Source organism: Phocoena phocoena, chromosome 6 (genome assembly GCF_963924675.1).
Source record: "Phocoena phocoena chromosome 6, mPhoPho1.1, whole genome shotgun sequence".
Classification (NCBI taxonomy): domain Eukaryota; kingdom Metazoa; phylum Chordata; class Mammalia; order Artiodactyla; family Phocoenidae; genus Phocoena; species Phocoena phocoena.
In genome coordinates this window covers 10,631,434-10,658,146 of record NC_089224.1, presented here as the reverse complement: position 1 = coordinate 10,658,146, position 26,713 = coordinate 10,631,434, and the positions used below count along the sequence as shown (strand labels likewise).

The 26,713-nt window shown below is 35.9% G+C and overlaps 1 protein-coding gene across 3 annotated transcripts in view; it reads left to right on the top strand.

Moving 5' to 3' along the window:
• Window positions 1-26,713, top strand: part of FZD3 (frizzled class receptor 3) — an 89,266-nt gene that overhangs the window by 6,942 nt on the left and 55,611 nt on the right. Inside the window, exons 2-3 of one of the 3 annotated variants that reach the window (XM_065878841.1) lie at window positions 2,930-3,458; window positions 22,631-22,827. In XM_065878841.1, coding sequence (XP_065734913.1) covers window positions 3,270-3,458; window positions 22,631-22,827 — 386 coding nt within the window. In that variant the 5' untranslated portion in view covers window positions 2,930-3,269. Of the gene's footprint in view, window positions 1-2,929; window positions 3,459-22,630; window positions 22,828-26,713 lie in introns of those variants that run through there. The other 2 variants (XM_065878843.1, XM_065878842.1) reach the window with 2 other exon arrangements.

Here is a 26,713-nt window from a genome sequence, read left to right as displayed (position 1 = left end):
TGGGTTTCAGTAGTTGCAGCATGTGGGCTCAGTAGTTGGGACACGCAGGCCCTAGAGTGCAGGCTCAGTAGTTGTGGCACACGGGATTAGTTGCTCCATGGCATGTGGAATCTTCCTGGACCAGGGATCAAACCTGGTGTCCCCTGCATTGGCGGGCGGATTCTTAACCACTGTGCCACCAGGGAAGTCCTGATACATGAAAATTTGAATGTTGTAGTACATAAAGGAAAGCACTTTTGTAAGGTGGTGGGGAGCCTTGCTTGTAAATGAGGCAAAAGGAATAATTGAGAGAAAAACAAGTAAATAGAGTAGGCAGAAGTATAAGGGGGTTTCTCATCTAGTTTCAAAAACCCAATGAGCTATTGCTTAGTTTCTTCCTCAAGTTTTTTTTTTTTTAATTTTATTTATTTATGGCTGTGTTGGGTCTTCGTTTCTGTGCGAGGGCTTTCTCTAGTTGTGGCAAGTGCGGGCCACTCTTCATCACGGTGCACGGGCCTCTCACTATCGCGGCCTCTCTTGTTGCGGAGCACAGGCTCCAGATGTGCAGGCTCAGTAATTGTGGCTCACGGGCCTAGTCGCTCTGCGGCATGTGGGATCTTCCCAGACCAGGGCTCGAACCCGTGTCCCCTGCATTGGCAGGCAGATTCTCAACCACTGCGCCACCAGGGAAGCCCCTTCCTCAAGTTTTATGTGGTAGTCTTTGAACCATATATTTGAAACCCATACTGCTTGAAAAATAGATTAGTCTAAGTGAAATTTTTGAAATTTTTATTGTTATATACATATTCAGTAGGGAGCAATGTTCCCTTTAACTTTTTTCTTTTTCTTTTTTTTTTTTGCGGTACCCGGGCCTCTCACTGTTGTGGCCTCTCCCGCTGCAGAGCACACCGGACGCACAGTCTCAGCGGCCATAGCTCACGGGCCCAGCCGCTCTGCGGCATGTGGGATCTTCCCGGACCGGGGCACAAACCCGCGTCCCCTGCATCGGCAGGCGGACTCTCAACCACTATGCCACCAGGGAAGCCCCCCTTTAACTTTTTTTAGTTGCAAGCAGATGAACATGCTACATAAGCAGCAAACTACAAAGATGGAACTTATATGGATGTTTTAATACTGTAACCAAATAAAGCTTTCAGTGGTTATTTGACACATTTAATGATATGCATAGTTGTTACTGTGCTGCATGGTAATTAAGCTTAAATATAAATGACTGTGTTTATTATCAGTTTTCTTTAGCCAGACATCACATTTTTGGGACCAGCTTGAAGGAGGTAAAAATATGGCAGGCCCAGAAGCTTTTGCAAATATTTCTGGTTTAGAGATTTCATTATTAGAGAGATTCGATGTTTGGGGACAGGTTTGCTCGTATCTTTAGTGTTCCTAATTCTGGAGGCCACAGACTTTCCTTTTCCCATCCACTACTCAAGACCAAATACTAGGGGGAGAAATTGGGAAGATTCAGCCATTCAGCTTTACTTTCTCCAAATAGTTTTTTCTGCCTAGTAATTAAAGCTTGGGATGCAGAGGTCCCAGTCATTGATAGTCAGTGGACAGAGGACAGTTTCCTTCCCTGCTTAAGCCAACCCAGTTCCAGGTCTCAAGGTCTAAGCTGTCACGGGCCCTAGTATATATTTAAGTTGTCTGTTAACCCGGGTCTCTGAGAATTTCTGAACCTGTCTTTTTCATGTTTTCCCAATCTAGGCTGTCTACCGCAAACAGAAATATCTAATATCTATGAAACAAAATGAAATAAAAGCAAATTTAACATCATTATGAAACCAAATGAAAGTATGATGGCTTAGTATATGCTTTTTTCCTGCCAGACCTGCCTTCCACTCCACCTATACCCTTCCAGCCCCAAATGAGATGCATATTTTTACCCCTGGAAAAGTAGTGTCAAGTCAAAGATTCTACAACTTGGAAGAAACTATAACTGGGAATCATTCTTATTCCTGCTATAACTTTCTAGGGATGATTTCTAGTCTCTGCAACTTGGCTGTGTGTAATGAAGCATTTGTTGGTCAAATGTTTCTACATCTATGGTACTAAATTTTTGTAGTCTAAAAGGATGAAGTAACATTGGGAAAATGTCCTGATACTACTTTTAGAATCTTCTGTTTGCCAGTTCATTATTGGTTGATAGTAGTCTTTGTATCAGCTGTTATTCAGCAATAAACCTACCTAATGTTTGATGTTGCTTTACCTTTTATAGAGTACTTTTACATGTATTACTTCATAATTCACTCATAAATCATCTTTGTTAGGGAGGTGCTATTTTCAGGAAGGAAAGTTCTGAGTTCAGAGAAGTGAAGTGACTCAAAGAGCTATAAAGAGGCTTGAATCCATATCTTTTTATTTATATTTTACATCTTTCACAGATACCATCTGCCAAATCATTTAATGTAAAAACTGCACTATTAATGATTAAAACACATATAATAAAATTTAAATTAAATAACTTAGGTAATAAGTGTGGCAGATATTTAAATAAAGTTTAGGACAACAGCATACAGATTTTTCAAAATGGATCAATTATGTCTTGTGGCAAATGAAAAATTGCCATCATAGATGGGAAATTAAACGATATGTTATATAGGCAACTGAGGGAAGAAAATTTGTCTTTGAATGCTGTTTATGTATTATGTTAGTATATCTATACCATAAATGATAAAGTAGAAAAACTATACTATATGAAATACCCATGTATTTTATCTATTAGGTCAGTATTATATCTCTCATCAAAGATTTTTTTTTTTTCAATTTCTCTTTCTGGTAGTTCATTGTTAGTGTATAGAAACGCAACTGATTTTGGTATACTGATTTTGTATCCTGAAACTTTACTGAGCTAATCAAAGATTTTAATATCAAGTCGATAATATTTTGAGAGGAAATGACTAATTTCTCCCATTTTTAAAAAATTTCTTTTCAGATATTTCAGTCAAGGGAAGAAATAGCTCTTCTCCTAAGATGGAATCTGTTGTTTGGGAATGTGGTTGATCAACTTGATCTGTTGGCCAAGTGGTGCCCTATGTAATAAAATGAAAAGAAGAGGCAAGATGATGTCATTTTCCCATATTGTGAAACCAAAAACAAATGCCTTTTGTGAGACCAAGCTAACAAACCTCTGACGGTGCAAAGAGTATTTCTGTTTGAAGAACTTAACAGAAAAATAGAAGAAGTACTTTCAAGCTGAGACCTGCGAGTGTATAGAGATCTAACTTACATATTGAGTAGGCCTGATCATCTGATTCTCATTCAGTCGAGGAAGCATGGCTATGAGTTGGATCGTCTTCATTCTGTGGCCCTTGACTTTGTTTGTGGGGCCTATAGGTGGGCACAGTTTGTTTTCTTGTGAACCTATTACCTTGAGGATGTGCCAAGATTTGCCTTATAATACTACCTTCATGCCTAATCTTCTGAATCATTATGACCAACAGACAGCAGCTTTAGCAATGGAGGTAAGACTTGATCTATTATTTGACATGTCGTGGAAAATGATTCTTGTATTGCCCTGTTAAACCAAGCTAATGAATGTGTCTGATAGACAACGGGAAAATAATGTTGTTTTTAACTACATCTTGTACGTTAAAAAGTTATGTATTTAGGTTCAAACTCTAATGGATTGAAGATTTCATGTTTGGGGAATGTTACTCATCTTAGTTTTCAGACATTATTCTTTTATAAAGAAATTTGAAACACTGGAACTTGGGAGATAATAGCCATTCAGAAGTTTAAAATTGTCCAAGTTATGATATGATTACATCTTTTCTGTTTTTGATAATAAAACTTTAAAGAACAGACTATACTAATAGTACTCATAATTCAGTTACTACATATTGAAGGTAACATGACTTTGAAAATGGGTTCTTTTGTTCAGCCTTAGGCTGGTGGTTTACAGTATCTGAATTTTCTTAAATAGTTAAAATGATTTCCTGGTCTTACCATGCCCCTCTGCATGTGGGATCTTAGTTCCCCAACCAGGGATCAAACCTGTGTCCCCTGCATTGGAAGGTGGATTCTTAACCACTGGACCGACCACCAGGGAAGTCCCTCCCTGTAACTTTTTATTATGGAAAATTTCATTTATATATTGATAGAAATGTATGGAGTGATATAATGAACACCATATACCCATCATCCAGCTTCAAAAATTATCAACACATAGCTAGTCTTGTTTCATTTATGACTGCACACCCACCTAGGTTGCTTTAAAGCAAATCCCAAACACCATAATTTCATCCATAAATATTTCCGTATATATCTCTATAAAGAAGGACTCTTTCAAAATATGTAAACATCATACTTGTATCATCAGATGTACAATTAATGTTTAAATTACTCTTAGAATTTCACAGTTTATTTTATAGTTGACTTTTCAAATCAGAGAGCATGCAATGCATTCAATTGATGTCTCAGTTTATAGTTTCTCTTTCCCTTACCCCTCTCCCTTTTTTCTTGTAGTATGTTTGCCCTATTTCTCATAGTTTTATTTTGCAGATTGCATCCCTGTGATGTTATTTACCATGTTCCTCTGTCTCTGTTTTTGTTCTGAAAGAATGCTTCGTAGGCACATAATGTCTGCTTGTTACTCTGTAATTTTAGCAGCCATCGATCATCTCTTAGGTCAATAATTTTATTAGGGGTTTGCAAAATGGTGATATTCTAGTTCTGTCATTCTTCATTTCTCAGCCAGACTACTTTATAAACAGAAACTTCCTCTTTTTGACTATTGGACTATTAAGTTACTCTTGTGTTCAGTTTTTATAAGAAAGACAGGATAAATACTTGATTGTTTTCCTTTGTTTATTAGTTTTTAGGATAATAAATTGATTCACAAGAATCTTTCAAAAGTGACTAATGAGGTCTTTTTTTTAAGTATCATTATGAACTCATGGATTTTTACCATATTTGATGTGTTTCAGTCCATTGCAGTTATTATTTTATTAGGGCTCAAATTGTTTTGTCTTTGGTAGTGGGCGCTGCTTCAAGGTAGCTCCTAAGTGTATTTGACACTACCCTAGTGGTTTCTAATAGCTTCCTTGCTTTCTGGTATGATCTAACCTCATTTCATAAAATTCTGCCTTAGACCTTGAATTATCAGGTTTTTTAGGGAGCACTGGTTCCTTTTAGTTGGAAAGGATTTTCGCGGACTGCTATCTGGGTGTTACGCTTATTGATACTAGGTTAGTCATTTTTAGGCCTTTTCATAGACAGAGCTAGGAAGTACTTTTTTAACAAGAAAGTACATCGTGAGTTTATACTGATACTTGCAATTAAATCATATTGCAGAGTTTTTATTTAACAGTTTAAAATTTTAGTTTTGTTTTTCTCTTATACTGAAACCTTATTATATAGAGACATTATATAATTTCAGAATAATAGCAATATTATTACTAACAGTGTAATTACTGAAAGCAGTTTTAGATTTCTTTCTTCTTCTTTTAGTCCTTAGGGATGTATTTTACCAAGGATGTACAGTCAAATTACTGTGTTTTAAGTTACTTAAGTACTTCTCTGTTTGGTTTAATTCAATACACAATTTAGGTTTGTGTTTCATTTTGATTTTAAAGAATGACTTAAAATTTTTTTTTTGCTTAAGTTTGTTTTATAATTATGTTTCAGAACTTTATATATAGGACAAGGTACAATCAGAGAAGTCTAGTTTCTGGCCGTCTCCCCTCCACCTTATTCTTTCCTTCCCTTAGGGGGTAGTCTTTTTTAAAAGTTTTTTTGTTTATCCTTCCATTAAAAATTATAAATATAATATAACAATTATATAAAATGTTTATACAGTATCTGTCTATATTTATATATTCTTTCACTTTCCTTTGATATAGTGTCATACTGTTTGTTTTCTCTACCTTGCTTTTTTCACTTAACAATATATCCTGGATATTCCATAGTAGCGTTTATAGATATTCCTCAAAAAGATTTCTTTAATTATGGCAGAATATACATAACATAAAATTTACCATTCCAATCTTTTTTGGGTTTTTTTGGCCGCACCGTGCGGCCTGCGGGATCTTAGTTCCCTGACGAGGGATTGAACCCCTGCCCTTGGCAGTGAAAGCACAGAGTCCTAACCACTGGACCGCCAGGGAATTCCCCCATCCCAACAATTTTTAAGAGTGCAGTTCAGTGGCATTAAGTATGGTTGCCTTGGTATGTCATCACACTGTCCTTCTCCAGCACTTTTTCAGCTTCCAAAACTAAAATTCTGTACCCATTAAACAATAATTTCCCATTCTTCCATTCCCCAGTCCCTGGCAACCACCATTCTTTCCTTCTTTTTTTCTTTCTCTCTGGATTTGACTACTCCAGGGAACTCCCCAGTGGTCCAGTGGTTAGGACTTCGCGCTCTCACTGCTGCGAGCCCAGGTTCAGTCCCTGGTAGCAGAACTAAGATCCCACAAGCTGGGCCGCTTGGCCAAAAACAAAAAGAAATTGACTACTCCAGTACCTCATTTAAGTGGAATCATACAATATTTGTCCTTTTGTGATTGGCTTATTTCACTTAGCATAATGTCTTCAAGATTCATCCGTGTTGTAGCATGTGTCAGAATTTCCTTTCTTTTTAAGGCTGAATAATATTTCATTGTATGTATATACAAAACATTTAGTTTAACCATTAATTCATCAGACAGTTGGGTTGCTTCCACTTTTTTGGCTGTTGTGAATATAAGCTGCTATGAATATGGATGTATAAATATCTGTTTCTCTGCTTTAAACTTTTTCACACCCAGAAGTGAAATTTCAGGATAATATGATAATTCTGTTTAATTTTTTGAGGAACCACCACAGTTTTGCATAGCAGCTGCTCCATTTTACATTTCTACCAACAGTGCACAAGGGTTCCAATATCTCTATATCCTTACCAGTGCTAGTTATTTTCTGAGTTGTTTGTTTGTTTGTTTGTTTTGTTTTGGAATAATAGCCATTCTAATGGGTACGAGATTGTCCTCATTTTTTTTTTATAAATTTATTTTATTTATTTTATTTTTGGCTGCATTGGGTCTTTGTTGCTGCACACGGTCTTTCTTTAGTTGTGGCAAGCGGGGGCTACTCTTCATTGTGGTGCATGGGCTTCTCATTGCAGTGGCTTCTCTTGTTGCAGAGCACGGGCTCTAGGTGCGTGGGCTCAGTAGTTGTGGCTCGCGGGCTCTAGAGCATAGGCTCAGTTAGTGTAGTGCATGGGCTTAGTTACTTCGTGGCATGTGGGATCTTTCCGGACCAGGAATCGAACTCGTGTCCCCTGCATTGGCAGGTGGATTCTTAACCACTGCACCACCAGGGAAGCCCCTGTCCTCATTTTTAAAATTCAGTTCTTACTGAAGGACATTTGCTTTTGAAAGCAGAGCTTGCTGTTGATGTCCTTATTCATCTTTGTAGGGCCAGCAGCTAACATAGTGCCTAACACATAATAATTGCTAAAGAAATGTTTGAGTGAGTTAATGAACTTTATAAACTGTGTCTTCCGTAAGAGGTGGTGGTAGTCATGGTTGTGGTTATAGTGCTGTACCTAAGCACTTAATCTCTTGGAGTTGTAATTGATAAATAGTGATGGGCTTTTTGGCGATGGTAATGGTAATCCTCATACCAATACCAAAGATACCACTTTCCTGTGAACGCTAATATTTTACTTTGCCCTTTTTTGGCAGGGGGTGGGGGGAGTGGAGATCAAAATGATTTGAAGCTTTCAACATTGTGTTTACACTTATAAGTGGGGTAATTAAGAAAAAAAATAAAGCAAACCAACTCTCATCTCTAGACCTCTCATGTTCTTTCTGCCTTAATAGTCTCATCTCCATCTTTGCCTGTCATATTCTAATGGTTGTACTTGATGCAATTAATAAGTAGAAAAAAAAGGAGTGGATAATAAAACATTTCGTGTAGTATCATCCTGTTTTTGTTGAAGAAAAAAAAGCATGTTCATGTAGAGTAAGTGATCTGGAGAGATTTTTGCCAAGGCCAACAGTGATTGTTCCTGAATTAGCACAATTTATTTGTGTTTTCTATGTTTTTCATTTAATGTTTGTATCAGTATTTTCTGATTTTTCTGTAAGAAACACATTGTGTTTTCAAAATAGTAAAATTAGTACAGAAACTTTATTTTTAAAAATCTCAGCTGTCCTTTTTTGTCTACCTCCCAGTTGCAGTGTCTAAGACTTAGTATTTATTAAGTGTATTTTGATTGAATGACTGAAACTTAAGGAAGAACTTGGTAAATGCCATAAATAGGCATAAAGTGCTAAGAAGATTCAAAAGAGAGAAGGATCATATGTAGCTACAGATAGCTGCAGATCATATTTGCATTAACCTTGAAAGACAGGTGGATTTTCTGTTTGTTTTTAAGAGAATAATATACCCCTTTCTACCAATAATTAACATTTTGTGGATAGGCTTCTTAGGAAATGAAATTTCTTTGATTATGTTTATTCTTGAAATTCATTGCTTATATCTTTAGAATATATGCATTATCCAGCAGATTTACCTCTCTTATTATCGTTTGTTTAGGTTAATATTAATAAGGTGGTTTTCCCTAAGCAAACAACAATCTAGTGAATTGGATTGAGAAGCCTATTGTGTGACAGGGAAACCAACCAGGAATTAAGAAACTTCTAAATTGAAAAATGTACACACAAGTAGTGGAGAGTTAATTGCATTTAGTTATTTCTGACTATAGGAAAAAAATAGCTTTTAAAATTTTGATTGATTTTCTTGTGTGACAAATCACTTTAAAGGAATGCCTTAAAAATACTTACTTTAAATTAAATTACTAAGTGTGATGGAATTTGGTTTGTGAAGTTTTATCTTTTTTTTTTTTTTTTTTTTTTTTGCGGTACTCGGGCCTCTCACTGTTGTGGCCTCTCCCCTTGAGGAGCACAGGCTCCGGACTCGCAGGCCCAGCGGCCATGGCTCACGGGCCCAGCCGCTCCGCGGCATGTGGGATCTTCCCGGACCAGGGCACGAACCCACATCCCCTGCATCGGTAGGCGGACTCCCAACCACTGCGCCACCAGGGAAGCCCGTGAAGTTTTATCTTTTGAGACAGACCATAATTTACAACTGTTCATGATATTTGAAAAAAGTTTACTTCCTGAAGAAAAGTCAAATTTTATGGGCAGCTCTGGAAACTCCCCTTTGACTTAAGAAGATAAATATACGCCTGTGATAATGTCATCTTTCTGCAAACCAGTGCACTGAAAGAATATTGGAAAGTATTTAATATGCTGTCATAAGACATTTTTAAAAAGTAAGATTTGTAAAAGAAAAGCAAATCTGTGGGATTAAAGGTATTTTATTGCAAACCTAGAATTTTTTTAGTATGTATATATAAAGTATAATTCTTAAAGTTTTAGACCTTTTCTCATTAGGAATTTTATTGTTACAAAAAAGTTTTTAAAAGGTCTTATTTTTAATCACTTAAAATTATTCTAAAAAGTTGTTTTTTAATAATTTCTCACTCTAATTTGGATCTGAAATAGAATGAATACCATTTTTGAATTTTCAGTGCCATTCCACATTTGGTTTCACATTTAATGAATTTAGTCATAATATTCCCAAACCTAGTAGGATACAGTTTCTATGGTTATCAGACCCTTTGTAGAGTGACAAAGATTGGAATTCTGATTCTCTTGAGTCAAATTTTGGCCTTTGACTCTGTCCCCTTTTCACACTCCTTGCTAAGCTTAGGCTGTTGCTATGCTTGAGGGCTTGTCAGCTAGAAGGTTCCTATGGTAACAGGAATGGAAATTTCAAAGAAGAAAGAGAATGAGAGCACAAAGGCTTGGTTGATTTGAATCTGAACAAAGAATAGAAGGTTCCATGTCTTACACCTTTGTTGAAGAAAGCAGAAATTTAATTTTAGAAAGTTACTTTTCAGTTTGTAAACTTTGTATACCCTGGTCTTAATTTAGTGAATAAAAGTATTACTGCTTAGGGGAGTACTCAGTAAGAATCTTTTAAAAATTTAATCAGCTAAAGTTCCTTTTTTCTCCTTTATAGAGCTTTGATAGTATTCCTTATCCTAACATATTCTCAACTTTGCAGTATTCAGCCTAGCTCATTTAATTTTGATTTTGCTGAGGTTAAAAATTGTTAGGGTTAGGGCTTCCCTGGTGGCGCAGTGGTTGAGAGTCCGCCTGCCGATGCAGGGGACACGGGTTCGTGCCCCGGTCTGGGAAGATCCCACATGCCGCGGAGCGGCTGGGCCCGTGAGCCATGGCCGCTGAGCCTGCGCGTCCGGAGCCTGTCCTCCGCAACGGGAGAGGCCACAACAGTGAGAGGCCCGCGTAACGCATAAAAAAAAAAAAAAAAAAAAAAAAAAAAAAAATTGTTAGGGTTAAAATCAAGGCAGTTTGCTTATTTGAAAAATATTAATTTTTTTTGTTTTTATATAACAGCTTTATTGAGGTGTAATTTGTGTACAATAAATTGCACCCATTTAAAGTGTTCAATTTGATGAGTTTTGACAAGATGTATACATCCATGAAACCATCACCACTATCAAGATATAAAACATTTCCATCACCTCAAAAGCTTCCTCATGTCCCTTTGTAGTCCACCTCCCTGAGTGGGCTCCCTGTTCCAAGCAACCACTGATCTGCTTTCTGTCATTATGGATTAGTTTTCATTTTCTGAGTTTTATATAAATGTAATTAATATAGTATCTACTTTCTTATGTCTGGTTTCTTTCACCCAGCATAGTGATTTAGAGATTCATGCATGTTTTGTTTTGCTTTTTAAAAACACCATTCCAATTGACAATTGACTTTCTCACTTGGGAGTTGAGAATGGGAAATCAGCAGGGTTCCTCATGCCCATCAAATAGGCCTTCTGTGGCTTTATTAATTTGCAACTCTTTCCTAATCTCCTTTTAAAATGTCTTTTACTGGGTTCTGTACTCTTTTTTTTTTTGCGGTATACGGGCCTCTCACTGTTGTGGCCTCTCCCCTTGCGGAGCACAGGCTCCGGACGCGCAGGCTCAGCGGCCATGGCTCACGGGCCCAGCCACTCCGCGGCCTGTGGGATCTTCCCGGACCGAGGCATGAACCCGTGTCCCCTGCATTGGCAGGCAGACTCTCAACCACTGCGCCACCAGCGAAGCCCTGTACTCTATTTTTAAATTTAATTTAATCTTTAAAAATTTTTGGCTGCATTGGGTCTTTGTTACTGCATGCGGGCTTCCTGTAGTTGCGGTGAGCAGGGGCTAGTCTTCGTTGTGGTGCACGGGCTTCTCATTGCGGTGGCTTCTCTGTTGCAGAGCACGGGCTCTAGGCGCGCGGGCTTCAGTAGTTGTGGCACTGAGGCTCTGTAGTTGTGGCTTGTGGGCTGTAGAGCACAGGCTCAGTGGCACACGGGCTTAGTTGCTCCGCGGCATGTGGGATCTTCCCAGACCAGGGCTCGAACCCGTGTCCCCTGCATTGGCAGACGGATTCTTAACCACTGCACCACCAAGGAAGTCCCTATTCTTATTTATATGTAATAAGACCATTTTACAGAGGAAAAACGTGAAATTTACAGAGGTTACATAGAACAAATTGGTTAAGCTCAAGGCCTCTGGATAAGAATGCAGAGGTTTAACTCTTGGGACTGTCTTTGTAGTTATGTGATCTTGGGCAAGCTACTTAACTTTCTGTGTCTCATTGTTTTTCAAGTGTATTATAAAATGGGATGACTAATGATAGTACCTACCTTATGGGATTGTTGAGAAGATTAAATAAGATGTGTGAGGCACTTACAACACTGCCTAGCCTGTAGTAAGTGTCAGTAAATGCTAGCTGAGATACAGCACAAGGTACTTACAGCTAACAAGTGGCAGAAGCATAAACTTATAGCTTTAGACTCAGTGCAAGCAGCACAAAATAGTCAAGTCAATTTTATAATTCATGATGGGGCTCACAAATGGAGGTTTTACTAACATAGTAACATCACGATATTGGATTAGTTGGTATTGTATGCATTGCTGAGGACCACGCAAGTTTGAGACTCACTTAAGGCATACATATGCATATATGTATGATGTATGTACATACATCAAAATAGTGCAGAGAGATTCTTTGTACTGTACCTAGTTTTCCCCCAGTCTTCCTATCTTATGTAACTATTATACAGTATCAAAACCTGGAAGTTAACATTGGTACAATCTATAGCCCTTATCATATTTCACCCGTTTTTACATGTAGTCATTTTTGTGTCTGTGAATGCACATGTACGTGTGTGTATATTGTCTTTGCAGTTCTATCACACGTATAAATTCGTGTAGCCATCACTTTGGTTAAGATACAGAACTGTTTTAGTGCCACCGAGGAACTCCCTTGTGCTTCCTTTCTCCCTCCCCCGTTTCCTATTTCCAAGTAACCACTAATTTGTTCTCTAGCCCTATAATTTTGTCAGTTCAAGAATTTATATAAATAGAATCATACAGTATATATAATCTTTTGAGATTGGCTTTTTTAAATTTAGCATAATACCCTTGAGATCCATCCAAGTTGTTGCATGTATCAGTAGTCATTGTTTTCAGTTGCTTAGTAGTATTCCATTATATAGATGTTCTGCAATTTGTTTAATCATCCATTGACAGATACTGAGTTTTTTCCAGCTCTTTGCTAGCTTTAGCTAGTGGATATTTGTTGAACGGACTATCCTTCCACCATTGAATTGCTTTTGCTTCTTTGTGAAAAATGAGTTGGTTATTCTTGTGTGGATTTATATCTGTGTTCTGTATTGTGTCCTATTTTATCTTTGTTTCTATTTTACCACCAATACCACAGTGTCTTGATTACTGTTAGCTATATAGTAAGTCTTAAAATTGGAGAGCATGATTTTTCCCACTTTCTTTTTCAAAATTGTTTCAGTTATTCTACTTCTTTTGTTTTTTTAATATAAATTTTAGAATAAGCTTGTCTTTAGCTCCTAAAAGCATGCTGGCTTTTGACAGAAATTTCATTAAGTCTAGGGATCATTTGGGAGAAGATTGACACCCTACATGTTGAATCTCTAGTCTATGAACAGTGTTGTTATGGATTGACTTGAGTCCCCCTAATAAGCCCTAACCCCCAGTACCTCAGAATGTGACCTTGTTTGGAAATAGGGTCTGGAGTAGTGGAGTACTGAGGTACTTCTACTCCAGTATGACTGGTGTCCTTATAAAAGGGAATTTTGGACACAGGCACACATAGAGGGAAGATATGTGAAGAGGCACAGGGGGAATGCTGTGTGAAGATCGGATTTATGCTGCCACAAGCCAAGGAACTTCTAGAAGCTAGGAGAGATACCTGGAACAGATCCTTCCCTAGCACCTTTAGAGGGAGCATGGCTCTGCCAACACCTTGATCTCAGACTTTAGCTTCCATAAATGTGAGACAATGAATTTCTGTTGTTTAAGCCACACAGTTTGTGGGACTTTGTTGCAGCAGCCCTAGCAAACCAGTATAACTGTATATCTGTCCATTTATTTGTATCTTCCTTGATTTCATCAGCATTTTATAGTTTTCAGCATACAAGCCCTATACATGTCTTGTTGGACATATACCCAGGTGTTTCTTTCTTTAAAAATAAATGTGATTATAAATATATTGTTTTAACTTAGTTTCTACATGCTCATTATATATAAAAATGCAATTGTATATAGAAATACAACTTTTTGGTATGTTTTTCTTGTATTCTGCAACCTTGCTGAACTTATTAATTCTAGGATGAATACATTTTTTCTTCTTTTTTTTTAAACTAATTTAAAAGTGTTTTTTGAGATTCCTTGAGATGTTCTATGTAGACATTAATGTCATCTGCAAATAGGGACAGTTTTCTTTTTCCAATCTTTACACTTTTTATTTCTGTTTCTTGTTTTATTGTGCTGATAGGACCTCTAGTACTATGCTAAGTAAGGGTGGTGAGAGCAGGCATTCTTCCCTTGTTTCCAATCTTAAAGGTAGGAATCCAGTGTTTCACCACAAAGTATGATGTTAACTGTAGGGTTTTTGTATATGTACTTTATCAAGTTGAGGCAGTTACTTTCTGTATGTACTTTGCTGGAAACTTTTGAAAATCATGAATGCTTTTTCTGCATCATTTGGTATGATCATGTGATTTTTTTCTTTGTTATTAGCCTGTTGATTTGGTGGATTACATTGATTGATTTTTTGAATATGGAACCAGCTTTGGATTTCTGGAGCAAACCGTACTAGGTTGTGGTATATAATGCTTTTAATATATTTTTGGACTTGATTTGCTACTATTTTGTTAAGGAATTTTGCATTTTGTTCACTGGGGGTATTGGTCTGTAGTTTTCTTCCTTTGTATTATCTTTGGCTTTAATATTAAGTAATCCTGACTTCATAGAATTTGTTGGGATTAGTTCTCTGCTATTTTCTGGGAGAGATTGTGTAGAATTGGTATTCTTTTAAAATTGTTAGTTAGATTTTACCAGTGAACCCATCTGGCCTGGATATCTTTTTTAGGAGGTTTTAAACTACAGATTCAATTTCTTGAATAGTTAGAAGACCATTCAGATTATCAGTTTCATCTAGGGTGAGTTTTGGTAGTCTGGCTTCTGAGGAATTGGTCCACTTCATCTAAATTGTCTAGTTTACGTGCATAGAGTTGTTTGTAATATTCCTTATTGTATTTTTAATGTCGGCAGTCTCTAGTGATATCCTCTTTCATTCTTGATATTGGTAAGTTGTGTTCCTTTCTCTCATTCTTTTTTTAATCATTGTTAATAGAAGCCTATCAGTTTTACTGATATTTTCAAAGAACCATCTCTTGGGTTGAGTGATTTTTTTTTTTTTCCTATTGCCCTTCTTTGTTTTCAGTGTCATTGATTTCTCTTCTTTATTATTTCCTTCCCTTTGCTTTTGGTTTATTTTGCTCTTTTTGGTTATTATGAATAATGCTACTCTGATATGAACATTCATATACAAATTTTTGCTTGAACATGATTTTAAATTATTTTGGATATATTCCTAGGAGTGGAATTGCTGGATCATGTGGTAATTTTATGTTTAACTTCTTGAGGAATCACCAAACTGTTTTCTCTAGTGGTTGCCTTATTTTACATTCCCATCAGCAAATGTATGGGGGTTCTGATTTCTTACTAACACTGGGTATTTTCTGTTTTTTAGATGGGGTTGTGGGTGTGATGTTGTATCTCATTGTGGTTTTGATTTGCATTTCCTAATGACTAATGACATTGATCATCTTTTCATGTGCTTATTTGGTCATTGCATGACTCCTTTGGAGAAATGTTTGTTCAAGTGTTTTTGCCCATCTAAAAAATTGGTTTGTTTTTTTTTTTGTTGAGTTACAGGAATTCTTTTTGTATTCTGGACACTAGACCCTTATCAGATATGATTTGCAAATATTTTTCACTGTGTGGATTGTCTTGTTCACTCTCCTTCTGATAGTGTCCTTTAATACACAAGAGGTTTTAATTTTGATGAAGTCCAATTTATTTTTTCTTTTGTGCTTGTGTTTTTGGTGTTTAAGAAACCATTGACAAATCCAAGGTCATGAAGATTTACCCTTATGCTTTCTTCTACAGGTTTCATAGATTTTGCTCTTACATTTAGGCCTTTGATCCATTTTGAGTTAATTTGGATGTGGTGTGAGGCAATCAGCCAATTTTATTCTTATGCATGTGAATACTCAGTTGTCTCAGCACCATTTGTTGAAGAGACTATTTTCCCCCCATTGAGTGGTCTTGGTACCTTTGTGAAAATTAATTGACACACATGTGAAGGTTTATTTCTGGATTCCCAGTTGTATTCCATTGGTCTGTATGTCTAGCATTATGCTAGTACCATACTGTTTTGGTTACTATATCTTTGTAATAAGTTTTAAAGTGGGAACGTTTTGTTCTTTATTTTCAAGTTTGTTTTGACTGTTCGGAGTTTCTTGCATTCCATATGAATTTCAGGATCCGCTTCTCCATTTTGGCAAAAAAAGGCCATTGGGAGTTTTGAAGGGACTACATTGAATCTGTAGATCAGTTTATGGAGTATTGCCATTTTAACAACACTAAGTCTTCCAATCCATGAATATGGGAAGTTTTTATGTTTATTAGGTCTTCTTTGATTTCTTTCAACAGTATTTTGTAGTTTTCTGTTTTGCATCACATTGGTTAAATTTATTCCTAAGTATTTATTCTTTTTAATGCTCTTATAAATGGAATTGTTTTTTAATTTCCTCTTTTGGCTTTTTTCGAAGTTTATTTTTAATGTGTTAACTACAGTTGTATTTCTATCAACTGTAGAAATACAGTTGATTTTTTTTTTCTATATTGACTTTGTATCCAGTGACTCTAAATTTATTTATTTGATGGTTTATAGATTACTTTAGATTTTCTTTGTAACAACCATGTTTTGTTAGTCTGGTTCAATTAGGAGACAGAACCACTCAGTGATTTAAACAAGGGAAGTGTAATATGAAGAATTAATAAACTATTAAAGAAGAATAATTATAAGATATATAGAGAGCTCTACAGGGTTCTCTAGGGCTGAGGGACAATCTTAGAAGGGGCCCCCACCCCAAGGCTAAGACCTTAGTTGTACAGGATATAGTTACAGCTCACTAGGTAGCAGAGAACATCACAGGGTTGCTTGGGCCAGAGCTGGTCCACAGTTACCAGGCAAGCAGGACGCAACCCTTCAGGGGCATAGGCAAGTATTGGGTAAATAGAGAGTCAGGGCACTGCTGCAGGCAGGAGGCCTTGAGCCTACAGTGTCTATTTTGGGAGGGCTACAGGAAGGTGTTTACTAGGCTGGGCTGGGACTGTGAGGTTGATGAGGGATCGTTCTAGGCACATGGGCATAGATTTCCTCACATTTACACTGCTGACTATGCAGCAGCCCCAACCAACAAGAGAAGCCCCCTTCATCCTGCAGTATTTCTCCAACACTCTATTGAGACAGTTTAAAATCATGCTCACTGTAAAAAAGAAATGATGAAAGGAATCCCATTCATTATCACAGAGCATGTGTTGAAGGGTGAGTTTGGAACTGAGAGATACAAATTTGGTAACTGGAGCACATGTTATCTGTGAATAATGACAGTTTCTTCCCAGTTCATATACCTTTTATTTCTTCTTTCTTTCCTTCTTTCTTTTTTTTCCCTGACAAAGCAAGAGACTTTATTAGGAAGGGGCTCCTGGGTGGAGAACAGCAAGGTAAGTGAACCCAGGAGAACTGCACTCTGTATTTCTTTCCTTCTAATCCTTTACGTTTTATTTCTTCTTGATGCCCTAGCGAGGACTTCCAATACAGTGTTTAATAGGGTGGTGATAACAGGTACTTTTGCCTCATCTTTGATCTCAGGGGACGCTTTCAGTCATTTACTACAAAGTATGAGGTTTGCTGTGGTTTGATGTATATGCTTTCTATAGGATTGAGGAAATTCCCTTCTTAGTCTGTTAAGAGTTTTCATAATAAATGGGTGTTGGATTTCATCAGATGCTTTTATTGCCTCTGTTGAATAGATTGTGTGATTTCTTGCCCTTTTTCTGTGAATGCCATTAATTGCATTAACTGATTTTTCAAATGTTAACCAGCATTGTATCCTTGGAACAAAACTTTATTTGGTGTGATATATTATTCTCTTTTATATTGTTCTGGATTAATTTACTAATTTGGGTTATGATTTTTACACCTATGGTCATGAAATGTGATTTTCCTTTCTTATATAGTCCCTGTTGGGTTTTGTTATAAAAATTATGCTGGTTTTGTGAGGTGTGAGGTGAGTTGAGAAAGTTTCCTTTTTTTGGGGAAGAGTTTGTATATGATTGCTGTAACTTCTTCCTTAAACGTTTGATAAATTTTTTCTAGTGAAACCATCTTGGCTTGGAGTTTTTTTGGGGAGATAGTTTCTAATGGTGGCTTAAATTTCTTCATAAATGTGGATAGAAAACTAGATTTTATATTTCTTTTATGATTTTTGGTAAATTGTGATCTTTTTCCAAGGAATTAGTTCATTTCATCCTAACATGTCGAATTTATTATTTATAGTATCCTCATTATATTTCTAGTAATTTTCTGTCCTTCATTCCTAATATTGGTAATTTGTGGGTTTTTTCCTCTTTTACTAATTATTGCCTTTTTTCTGCTTTCTCTAGGTTTGATTGGCCATTCTTTTTCCAGCTTCTTGAGATGGAGCTTACCATTGATTGTTTTTCAGGCTTTCTTATTTTCTGACATATGCATATCAGGTTATAAATTTCCTCTGAGTATAGCTTTTGCTGACATTTTATTTATTGTCTTTACTACTTAATTCTAAATGTAGATTATACATATATATAAACATTAAAATGTAATACATATAATATATAATTATATACAATTTAAATTTCAATTATGATTTCCTTTGTTGATTATGGGTTATTTAGAAGTTTTTTTGTCTAATTTCCAAACAGCCAAACAGTTGAGTATTTTCTAGGGTTCTTTTTGTAATTGATATCTACCTTAATTCAATTTTAGTCATGGAACAGTCTGGTTTTAGTACTAAGAAGTTTTTTGTGGCTTATTTTAGGACTTACAATATGGCCCGTTTTGGTAAAGATTCCATGTGTATGTTAAATAGGTTCCACTCATTGTTGGGTGCCATGATTATAAATATGTTGTTTAGGTCAAGTTTGTAATTGACTTGTTTAGATTTTCTGTTTTCTCATAGAATTTTTGTCTCTCTCTTCTTATTGAGAGAAGTGTATCAAACTCACTCTGATTGTGGATTTGTGTATGTCCCATTTTACTTCTGTTTTTTTATTAAAATAATTTAAAGCTGTGTTAAGTGGTACATATATGTTTAGATTTACTTTTTAGTCATGGTGAATTGATTCTTTTGTCTTTAAGAAATGACCTTCTTTATCTCTGAGAACACTCCTTGTCATAAAGTGTAGTCTTGTTTTTGGCTGGTTCTTTCATTGTTTATTGTTTGCCGTCTTTTTAGTTTTAACCTATCTCTGTCCTTATATTGAAAAACGTGTCTTTGTAAACGGCGTAGGGGTTTTTTGTTTTGTTTTTATTTGTACCTCGTCCAGCAACTTTACTCTTTTACATTGTCTTTAGGCCATTTATATATAATGCTTATATTTAGTGATGTACTTGGGTTAATATCTACTATCTTATTACTTGATTTCAATTTTTCCAAACTGTTCTGTATTCTTTTTTCTCTGCTGTCTTGACTTCTTTTGTATTGTTCTATTTCTCTCTTTATTACCTTGTTAGTTGTGTATTCTTTTATTGCTTACCCTAGGAATTATATGTACCCTTGACTTATAATATTCTAGTAAAAATAATAACTTTGATCACTCTCCCATTAGTGTTCCTCTGACCCCCATCTTTATCATTTTATTATTACACATATTAATTTACATGTATTTTGTGTGTATTTTAAGACATTATTTTTGTTTGTTTGTTTTTTAAACTTTTCATATTTTTGTCTCTGCATAGGGTTTTTAAAAAATTTATTTATTTTATTTATTTATTTTTGGCTGCATTGGGTCTTTGTTGCTGCACGTGGGGTTTTTCTAGTTGCAGTGAGCAGGGACCATTCTTCGTTACGGTGCACAGGCTTCTCATTGCAGTGGCTTCTCTTGTTGCAGAGCACAGGCTCACAGGCTTCAGTAGTTGTGGCTTGCAGACTCTAGAGCGCAGGCTCAGCAGTTGTGGCTCATGGGTTTAGTTGCTCCGCAGCATGTGGGATCTTCCTGGACCAGGGCTCGAACCCATGTCCCCTACATTGGCAGGTGGATTCTTAACCACTGTGCCACCAGGGAAGCCCCCATTATTTTTTGTTTATACAGAGAATATTTATATTTTCCCACATATTCACCTCTTTTGTTGCTTTTAATTCCTTTTGAATTTTCATCTTAGATTATTTTTCTTTTGTCTTCTAGTGCAGGTTTGCTAGTGACTAGTTCTCTCAGTTTTTTGTCTGTCTGAAAAATGTCTTTACTTTGCCTTCATTTATAAAGGGTATTTTTGCTGGCCATAGAGTTATGGTGAGCAGTTGTTTTCTCTCAGCTCTTTAAGTTGTTTTATAGTATTCGAAAGTCCAACAACAGTTGTTCTGTTGAAGGTAAGGTGTCTTTTTTTCCACTGGCTGCTTTTAAGGTGTTTTAAGGTGTTTTTCTTTGGTTTTCAGCAATTTAAATGAGATATGCTTAGGTGTGTTTTTTTAATTATATTATTCTTCTGGGGATTTGCAGAACTTTTTGAATCTGTGGGTTATCTTTAATCAGTTTTGACAAATCCTTGGCCATCATCTTTTTATGTATTGCCTCTGCTCATTCCCTCTTTCCTCTTTTGAGGTTTCAGTTATGCATATTTTAGATTTTTTTCATGTGTTTTACATGTCTGTTATGCTCTTTTCTGTATTTTTCAGAATTTTTTGATCTGTGTGCTTCTGTTTGGATATTTCCTATTGCCTTGTTCTGCCATTCTATCAGTTGCCATTCTGCCAGTTCTATCTTCTGACATATCTAATAAGTTCTTAATTTCAGAATTTATGTATTTCACTTATAGAATTTCTCTTTGGTTCCTCTTATGATAGATTCCAATTTTCTGGAATTCTTCATCTTTTATTTTCTTGAACATATTTCTTATATACAGTCTTGTCTACTAAGTCCAATAGCTGGGATTACCAAAACACTGTAAATTTTTCTTTTGTATTTCAGTCATACGGTCCTGTCTCTTGGAATGCCTAGTATTTTTTATTGAGTAGTAGACATTACAAAATATTGGTGAGGTTCTACATGATGTTATATTACTACTCCAGAGAAAGCTCACCCTTTCTTCTGCTTAGCAGATAAATGGGTCTGATCACCTTAATTCAGTGAGGGACTGAGCTGAGTTGAGGCTGGGTTTCATTTTTCATAGGTCTCTGCCTCCCTGTCATTTGCCCCTGCTACTGAAGTGTAGTCACTCAGGGGCTTCCAGCTGAGAGTGTGGTATGTTCATTTCCCACTTCCCCTGGTAAGACTTGAACCTCTAATTCGTGTTTCCTCATACTGATAAAACTTCCAAAATCTCCACTCTGCTTTTCAGAGGCTTTCTTCTTAGCTTCCTAGCCTCCTTCCCTGTGTAGCTTCAGAATTTTCAAATATCTTGAAGGGAAAACTGGCTCTTTGTCAGGTCCAATTCTAGGTACTTCCCCTTTTCACCCCTTTGTTCCTTTTGTTTCTAATTTTGTCTGTAGTCTTTTTTTTTTTTAAATTGGAGCATAGTTGATTAACAATGTTTGTTAGTTTCAGGTGTATAGCAAAGTGATTCAGTTATACATATATATGTATTGTTTCTAGTCTTGCAAGACTACCAGAGCTCTGCTGGTTTCTTGGTTCTCTAGCACCAACCTAGGCTTGATTCTCAGCTTCCTGCCTTATACCCAGATTCAACAGATACCTCCTTGGAAGAGTGGCTGCACTTATCAGGCCACCACTCCATGCTTCCAAGCTCTCTAGATTCTTGGTCTGTCTAGTTCTTTTCCTTCACTACTTCTCTGATAGCTTTAAAAAGGTATTTTTAAAACTTTCTTTCCTGTATTTTGAAGTTGTTCTTGATGGAAACATTGATTTAACACAAATTACCTCTTTATACTTGGAAGTGATAGTCACATATAGTTTATTGTTATATATCAGTTATCACATCCATTATAGTTAACTTCTTTGACACCAGTTTCTTTAAGAGGCTTGGTTTTCTGACTGTGTTGTGTGTAGAAGGACTCTGGAAAGTGTTTTATATCGATGTAGAAATAAGTTGATTGAGTCTTAATGGAAAGGCCTGGTGGTGAGAACATCTGTTATCAGTTCAAAATCAGCAGTGACTCTGAAACTGTTGTATAAACAAGTGGAAAAGATATTTGGTAGTCAAAAGCCTAGATGCACATTTCTTGGGAAAATTGATCTATTCCTATGGTTATAATGATGATTTTAGTATGGTTTTATGTTTGGGGCCACTGTTTTTTCTTTTTGTTTCCTTAATATCAGCTTAACATTGTGAGGTCTGTTTATATCATGTGATTTCAGAGTTGAAAGAACTCCCGTTTTTTAAAAAGAATTTTTTTAATGTACAAAGAAAAAGAAAATGTAAGACCAAAGTGAGATCTCTTACCTACCTCCCACCCTCAAAATATGTACTACTGTGTATAACTACTTCTCTTCCTCCCCCACCCTTTCCTTTCACTTCTTGTCCTCTCTCTCCTATTGATACATGTTAATTGAAGAAAATATAGAAATAGAAATACATAAAATGAAGAAAATTTAAATCTCTTGTAATCCTATCACCAAGCACTAATCACACTTCTGAGCGTTTGACACATATCTTTTGTGGATTTTTTCTATGTAAAATGGATCATATTGTTGTTAATGGTTCTCAGCTAGGCTTTTTCATTAATATCACCTGTAACAATTAAAATATGTGTAGATTCTGGGATACACCTCATACTTAACCAAATCAGAATCTCCAGGGATAGGGCTAAGAGGGTTTTGTTGAAAAAACAAAAACTCCCCTTTAGAAAATTTTAATTGCCTTCAGAAATCTTTTAAAACAGATTTTAAAAAAAAGAATATTGCCGTATTATATGTAGAAAACTTTAACTTGTATGCAACTCTTTATCTAATGATTTGATTTTAACTTTCTCCTAGCCATTCCACCCTATGGTGAATTTGGATTGTTCTCGGGATTTCCGGCCATTTCTTTGTGCACTCTACGCTCCTATTTGTATGGAATATGGACGCGTCACACTTCCCTGCCGTAGGCTCTGTCAGCGGGCTTACAGTGAGTGTTCGAAGCTCATGGAGATGTTTGGTGTTCCTTGGCCTGAAGATATGGAATGCAGTAGGTGCGAAAATCATAGATTTTCATGGACCATTACTTATGTTGCAGTGTATTTAAAATTATTTGTCTTCTAGTTCATCAGTTTTTAAGAACTTTTTTGAAGTGTGTATATTAGTCATAATTGTGAACAGCAGTTTCATGGCCTCAGAGCTGTTCATTTCCTTAGGAATTTGGAAGCGCTAAATGAAAAAGGTGGGAAAAGAAAAATTTTCTATGAAGAAATTTTTTAAATAATCAAATTAAGAAAAACATAGTCAAGATGTTGATTTCTCTCCCTTACAGATTTTTTCTGGTTATAAAAGTAATGTCATTTATTAAAAAATTAGAAAATATAGAGAACATAATCATTTGTTACCTCATTATTAATGATTTTAATGGGACTCAAATATCTTTATGATTTAAATGTGTTAATGACTACAGTAGTCCTGTCAGTTCCATTTTTGTCATGTATTAATATACCCAGACCCAGAAAATGTCAGATACTTTTCAAATCACTTCCAATATATAGATTGTAAGCATTTCCTAAAGGTTTGAGGATATTTACCAGACAGTGTTATAGATTTGTACGAGAGAACATTATTATTAGTAATAACATATACAGTAGTAATACTGTATTTCTTGTATAATAATGTTGTGCCTTTTGTATTCTTAAAGTTTCAAGGGTAAAGAATAAGATGAACACTTATATAACTCTTCTTACCTAGCTTTATCCAGTCTTACTATTTTGCAATGTTTGTTTCAGATTTTCTTTTTTTTTTTTGGCTGAGCCACATGACTTTTGGGATCTTAGATCCCCAACCAGGGATTGAACCCAGGGCCCTGTCAGTGAGAGCACCGAGTCCTAACCACTAGACTGCCAGGGAAGTCCCCAGATTTCTTTTTTTAAGAAATAAAACAGTACAGATAGAGTTGAAGTTTCCTTTCTTAGTACCCATCTTGATTTCATTTCCTTCTTTTCTCCCCAGAGATGAAATAATCATTATGTTGAATTTGTTGTTAATCATTCCTATCTTTGTTTTTATACTCTTACTACATATATACATATCCATAAACAACATTAAATTTTTTTTACATGTATCTGTGTTTATATCTGTAACTCTGGTTCATTCCTCTTAGTTGCTATATAATGGCCAATTGTATTACCATCCTATAGTTATTTAGCCATCTCCTACTGATGGTCATTTAAGTTACTTCTAGGTTTTTGCTATTATGGGCAGTGCTGCACAGAACACTTTTTTCTCCTTCATGTTTAAAATTAATTTGTTTATCATATGACAGTAGCCCTTGGAGACAGATGAAAGGCAGGTGTTGTTACTCTCATTTGACAGATGGAATAACTTAATAAAACATGTATTAGTTACTTGTAGTCAGTTCACTGGCATTTTGCTTTCTCATATTTGTCTGCTCTATTTCCCACCTACTTAACACACTCTCTTATCTACCCCATCAAACCCTTCATCCACTTTCTCCCCAAAACCTGGTAATATTTATAGTCCTGCTTTCAGAAGTTTGTAAATTTCTTGGTACTTATAACAACAGTCATGAATTACCTGGGCAGGAACCCTATTTTATGTTTTTTGTATCTAACTCCTATTGTTTAGTGGTCTTTTTATTTTAATAGGTTATATACAAGTATAGAAGTGTCATTATGATCTATGTTTAGTTGTTTTGATAGGGTTAAATCTGTTTTATGTCCTCAGTATTGCCTGGGATTGTCTAACTCTTAAATTCTGGCAAAGCAGTCTTTCATAATAACATTTCATTCTTCCACATCTCTCATATCCTTGTTCCTACTGTACCTGTTTTTCAACTTCATGGACACCCCCAGACTTTTTGGTTCCCCCCTCCCGCCCCTTATAGCTAGCTCCCTTCTTGATCTTATTTATTTTCTTACTTAGGTTAAGCTTTGTGGTCCATCACATAAAGTAATACTTTTGCTAGCAGTTTCAACTCATTCCTTCCACTGTACTTGTTCAGATCTCCAGCTCAACTAATTTCTTACAAATTAATTATGCTGCATATTTAATGATTTAAACCATAGCAACTTTTTTTTTAACTACCACCCAGATCTCTACCATTGTTTTATTATGTTTGCTTTTCACATTTGTCCATCCCTCTATTGATCCATTAATCTACCTTATTCTTTGTATTTCAAAGTAAATTAGAGACAACAGTTATTGCCCTCACAAATATTTTATCAGGTCTTTCACTAACTAGAATTCAACATTTGTCTACAGTTTTTTCTTTCAGTTTAAAGCTTTACAAGGAAATGCACAAATCTAAAGATATCTGAGTTTTGACAAGTGCCTGCACCTGAGTAAGCCAAATCCTCAGAAAGATGTAGAACATCATCATTACCATTACCTCATGCTCTCATGCTCCTTGATGGTTAATCCTTGTCTATACCATCCTCTGGAAGGAACTACTGTTTAACATCCTTCCAAAGTATCAATAATTACTTTGTCTATTCTAGAACTTCATACAAGTGGAGTCATACAATATGTACTTGTTGTGTAACTCTTCTTTTGCTCAGGTTGAGATTGCCCTTCTTTGCTCTATTTTCAAGACTCATTAATATGTTCTTGTGTTCATCAGTAGTGCTTTTTCTTGCTGAGTAGTCTTCCATTGTATAAATATACTGTATTTTGCTTATCCATTCTCCTGTTGATAGACATTTTAAACCATAGCAGCTCTGTTTGCTCTTTGTCTTTGGTCAGTTTCCAATTTGGTCAACAGGAAAATTTCTGTTCATTCTCCTCAGCACTTATGCCAAATCTATGTCACTCATTTCAAACCCATATTTCACCTTTATTCTGTATTTGACCCGTATTCCCCTCAACCTTAGCCTGTCCTCCTTTCCTGAAAATCCGTTAGGCCATTTTGCGTGAACTGTTGTGGTCTGCTACATCTCAGACCAGTCCTTTTCAATTTATTTTCTTGCATCCTCTTCCTCTTTCTGATGTTTCTTAGAGTTCTGTTCCTGTTTTTTTTGATTCTGCATGCTTTCCCTGGATAATCCCATCTCACTGATTTTAATTCTTATTCATATGCTGATAGATCCTAAATCTAAATCTGTAGCCTTGGCATCTTTCTGCTAAGTTCCAAATCTGCATATCCAGCAGCCACTGGTAACCTGAATTTGTCTCAAATACCTCAATTTTAACATGTCTAAAATTGATTTTACTCCTTGCTCATTTTTTTTATTCCTGGAAGGCATAGTCCTCCTTCATTGACCTAAGTTCCCACATCCAATCAGTTATAAATTCTGTTGCTTTTATCTAAATAATTTCATAGCTGTCTCATTCTCACTGCCTTATCTGGTTTTAGTTATGGCTCAACTGATATCTCTGCTCTCATTTTTGCCCAGCTCAAGTGTCTTCCACACTCCTTCTAGTCATCTTTCTAATTACTTGGTGAGGGCTATATGAATATATTTATTCAACTATATGAGGGCTATATGATAAATTTATTCAATTTATCATCAATTCAGCAAATATTAATTGGATGTCTTCTGTGTGCTAGACACTATTCTAGATAGTGAAGGTGAGTAGTGAACAAAACGTAGTCTCTGTTCTTATGGAGCTAAAATTCTAGTTGTGGTGGTAGTAGTAGGAGATGAATAAATAGATAATGTCAGATGATCATGAATGTTAATAAGAAAGAATAGAGTTAGGTGATAGTGATACAATATGGGGAAGCAGAAGGACTCTATTTTCTATGGAGATGTTGAGGAAGTCCTTTTTAATAAGGAGGCAGTGAGACAGGAATCTGAATGAAATGAGAGAACAGGTTATATAGATATCTAGGGAAGAACAGTCCAGGCAGAAGAAGCAGAGCAACAAGTGCAAAGGCTTTGAAGTGGAAGCATGCTGGTATATTCACAGGACACC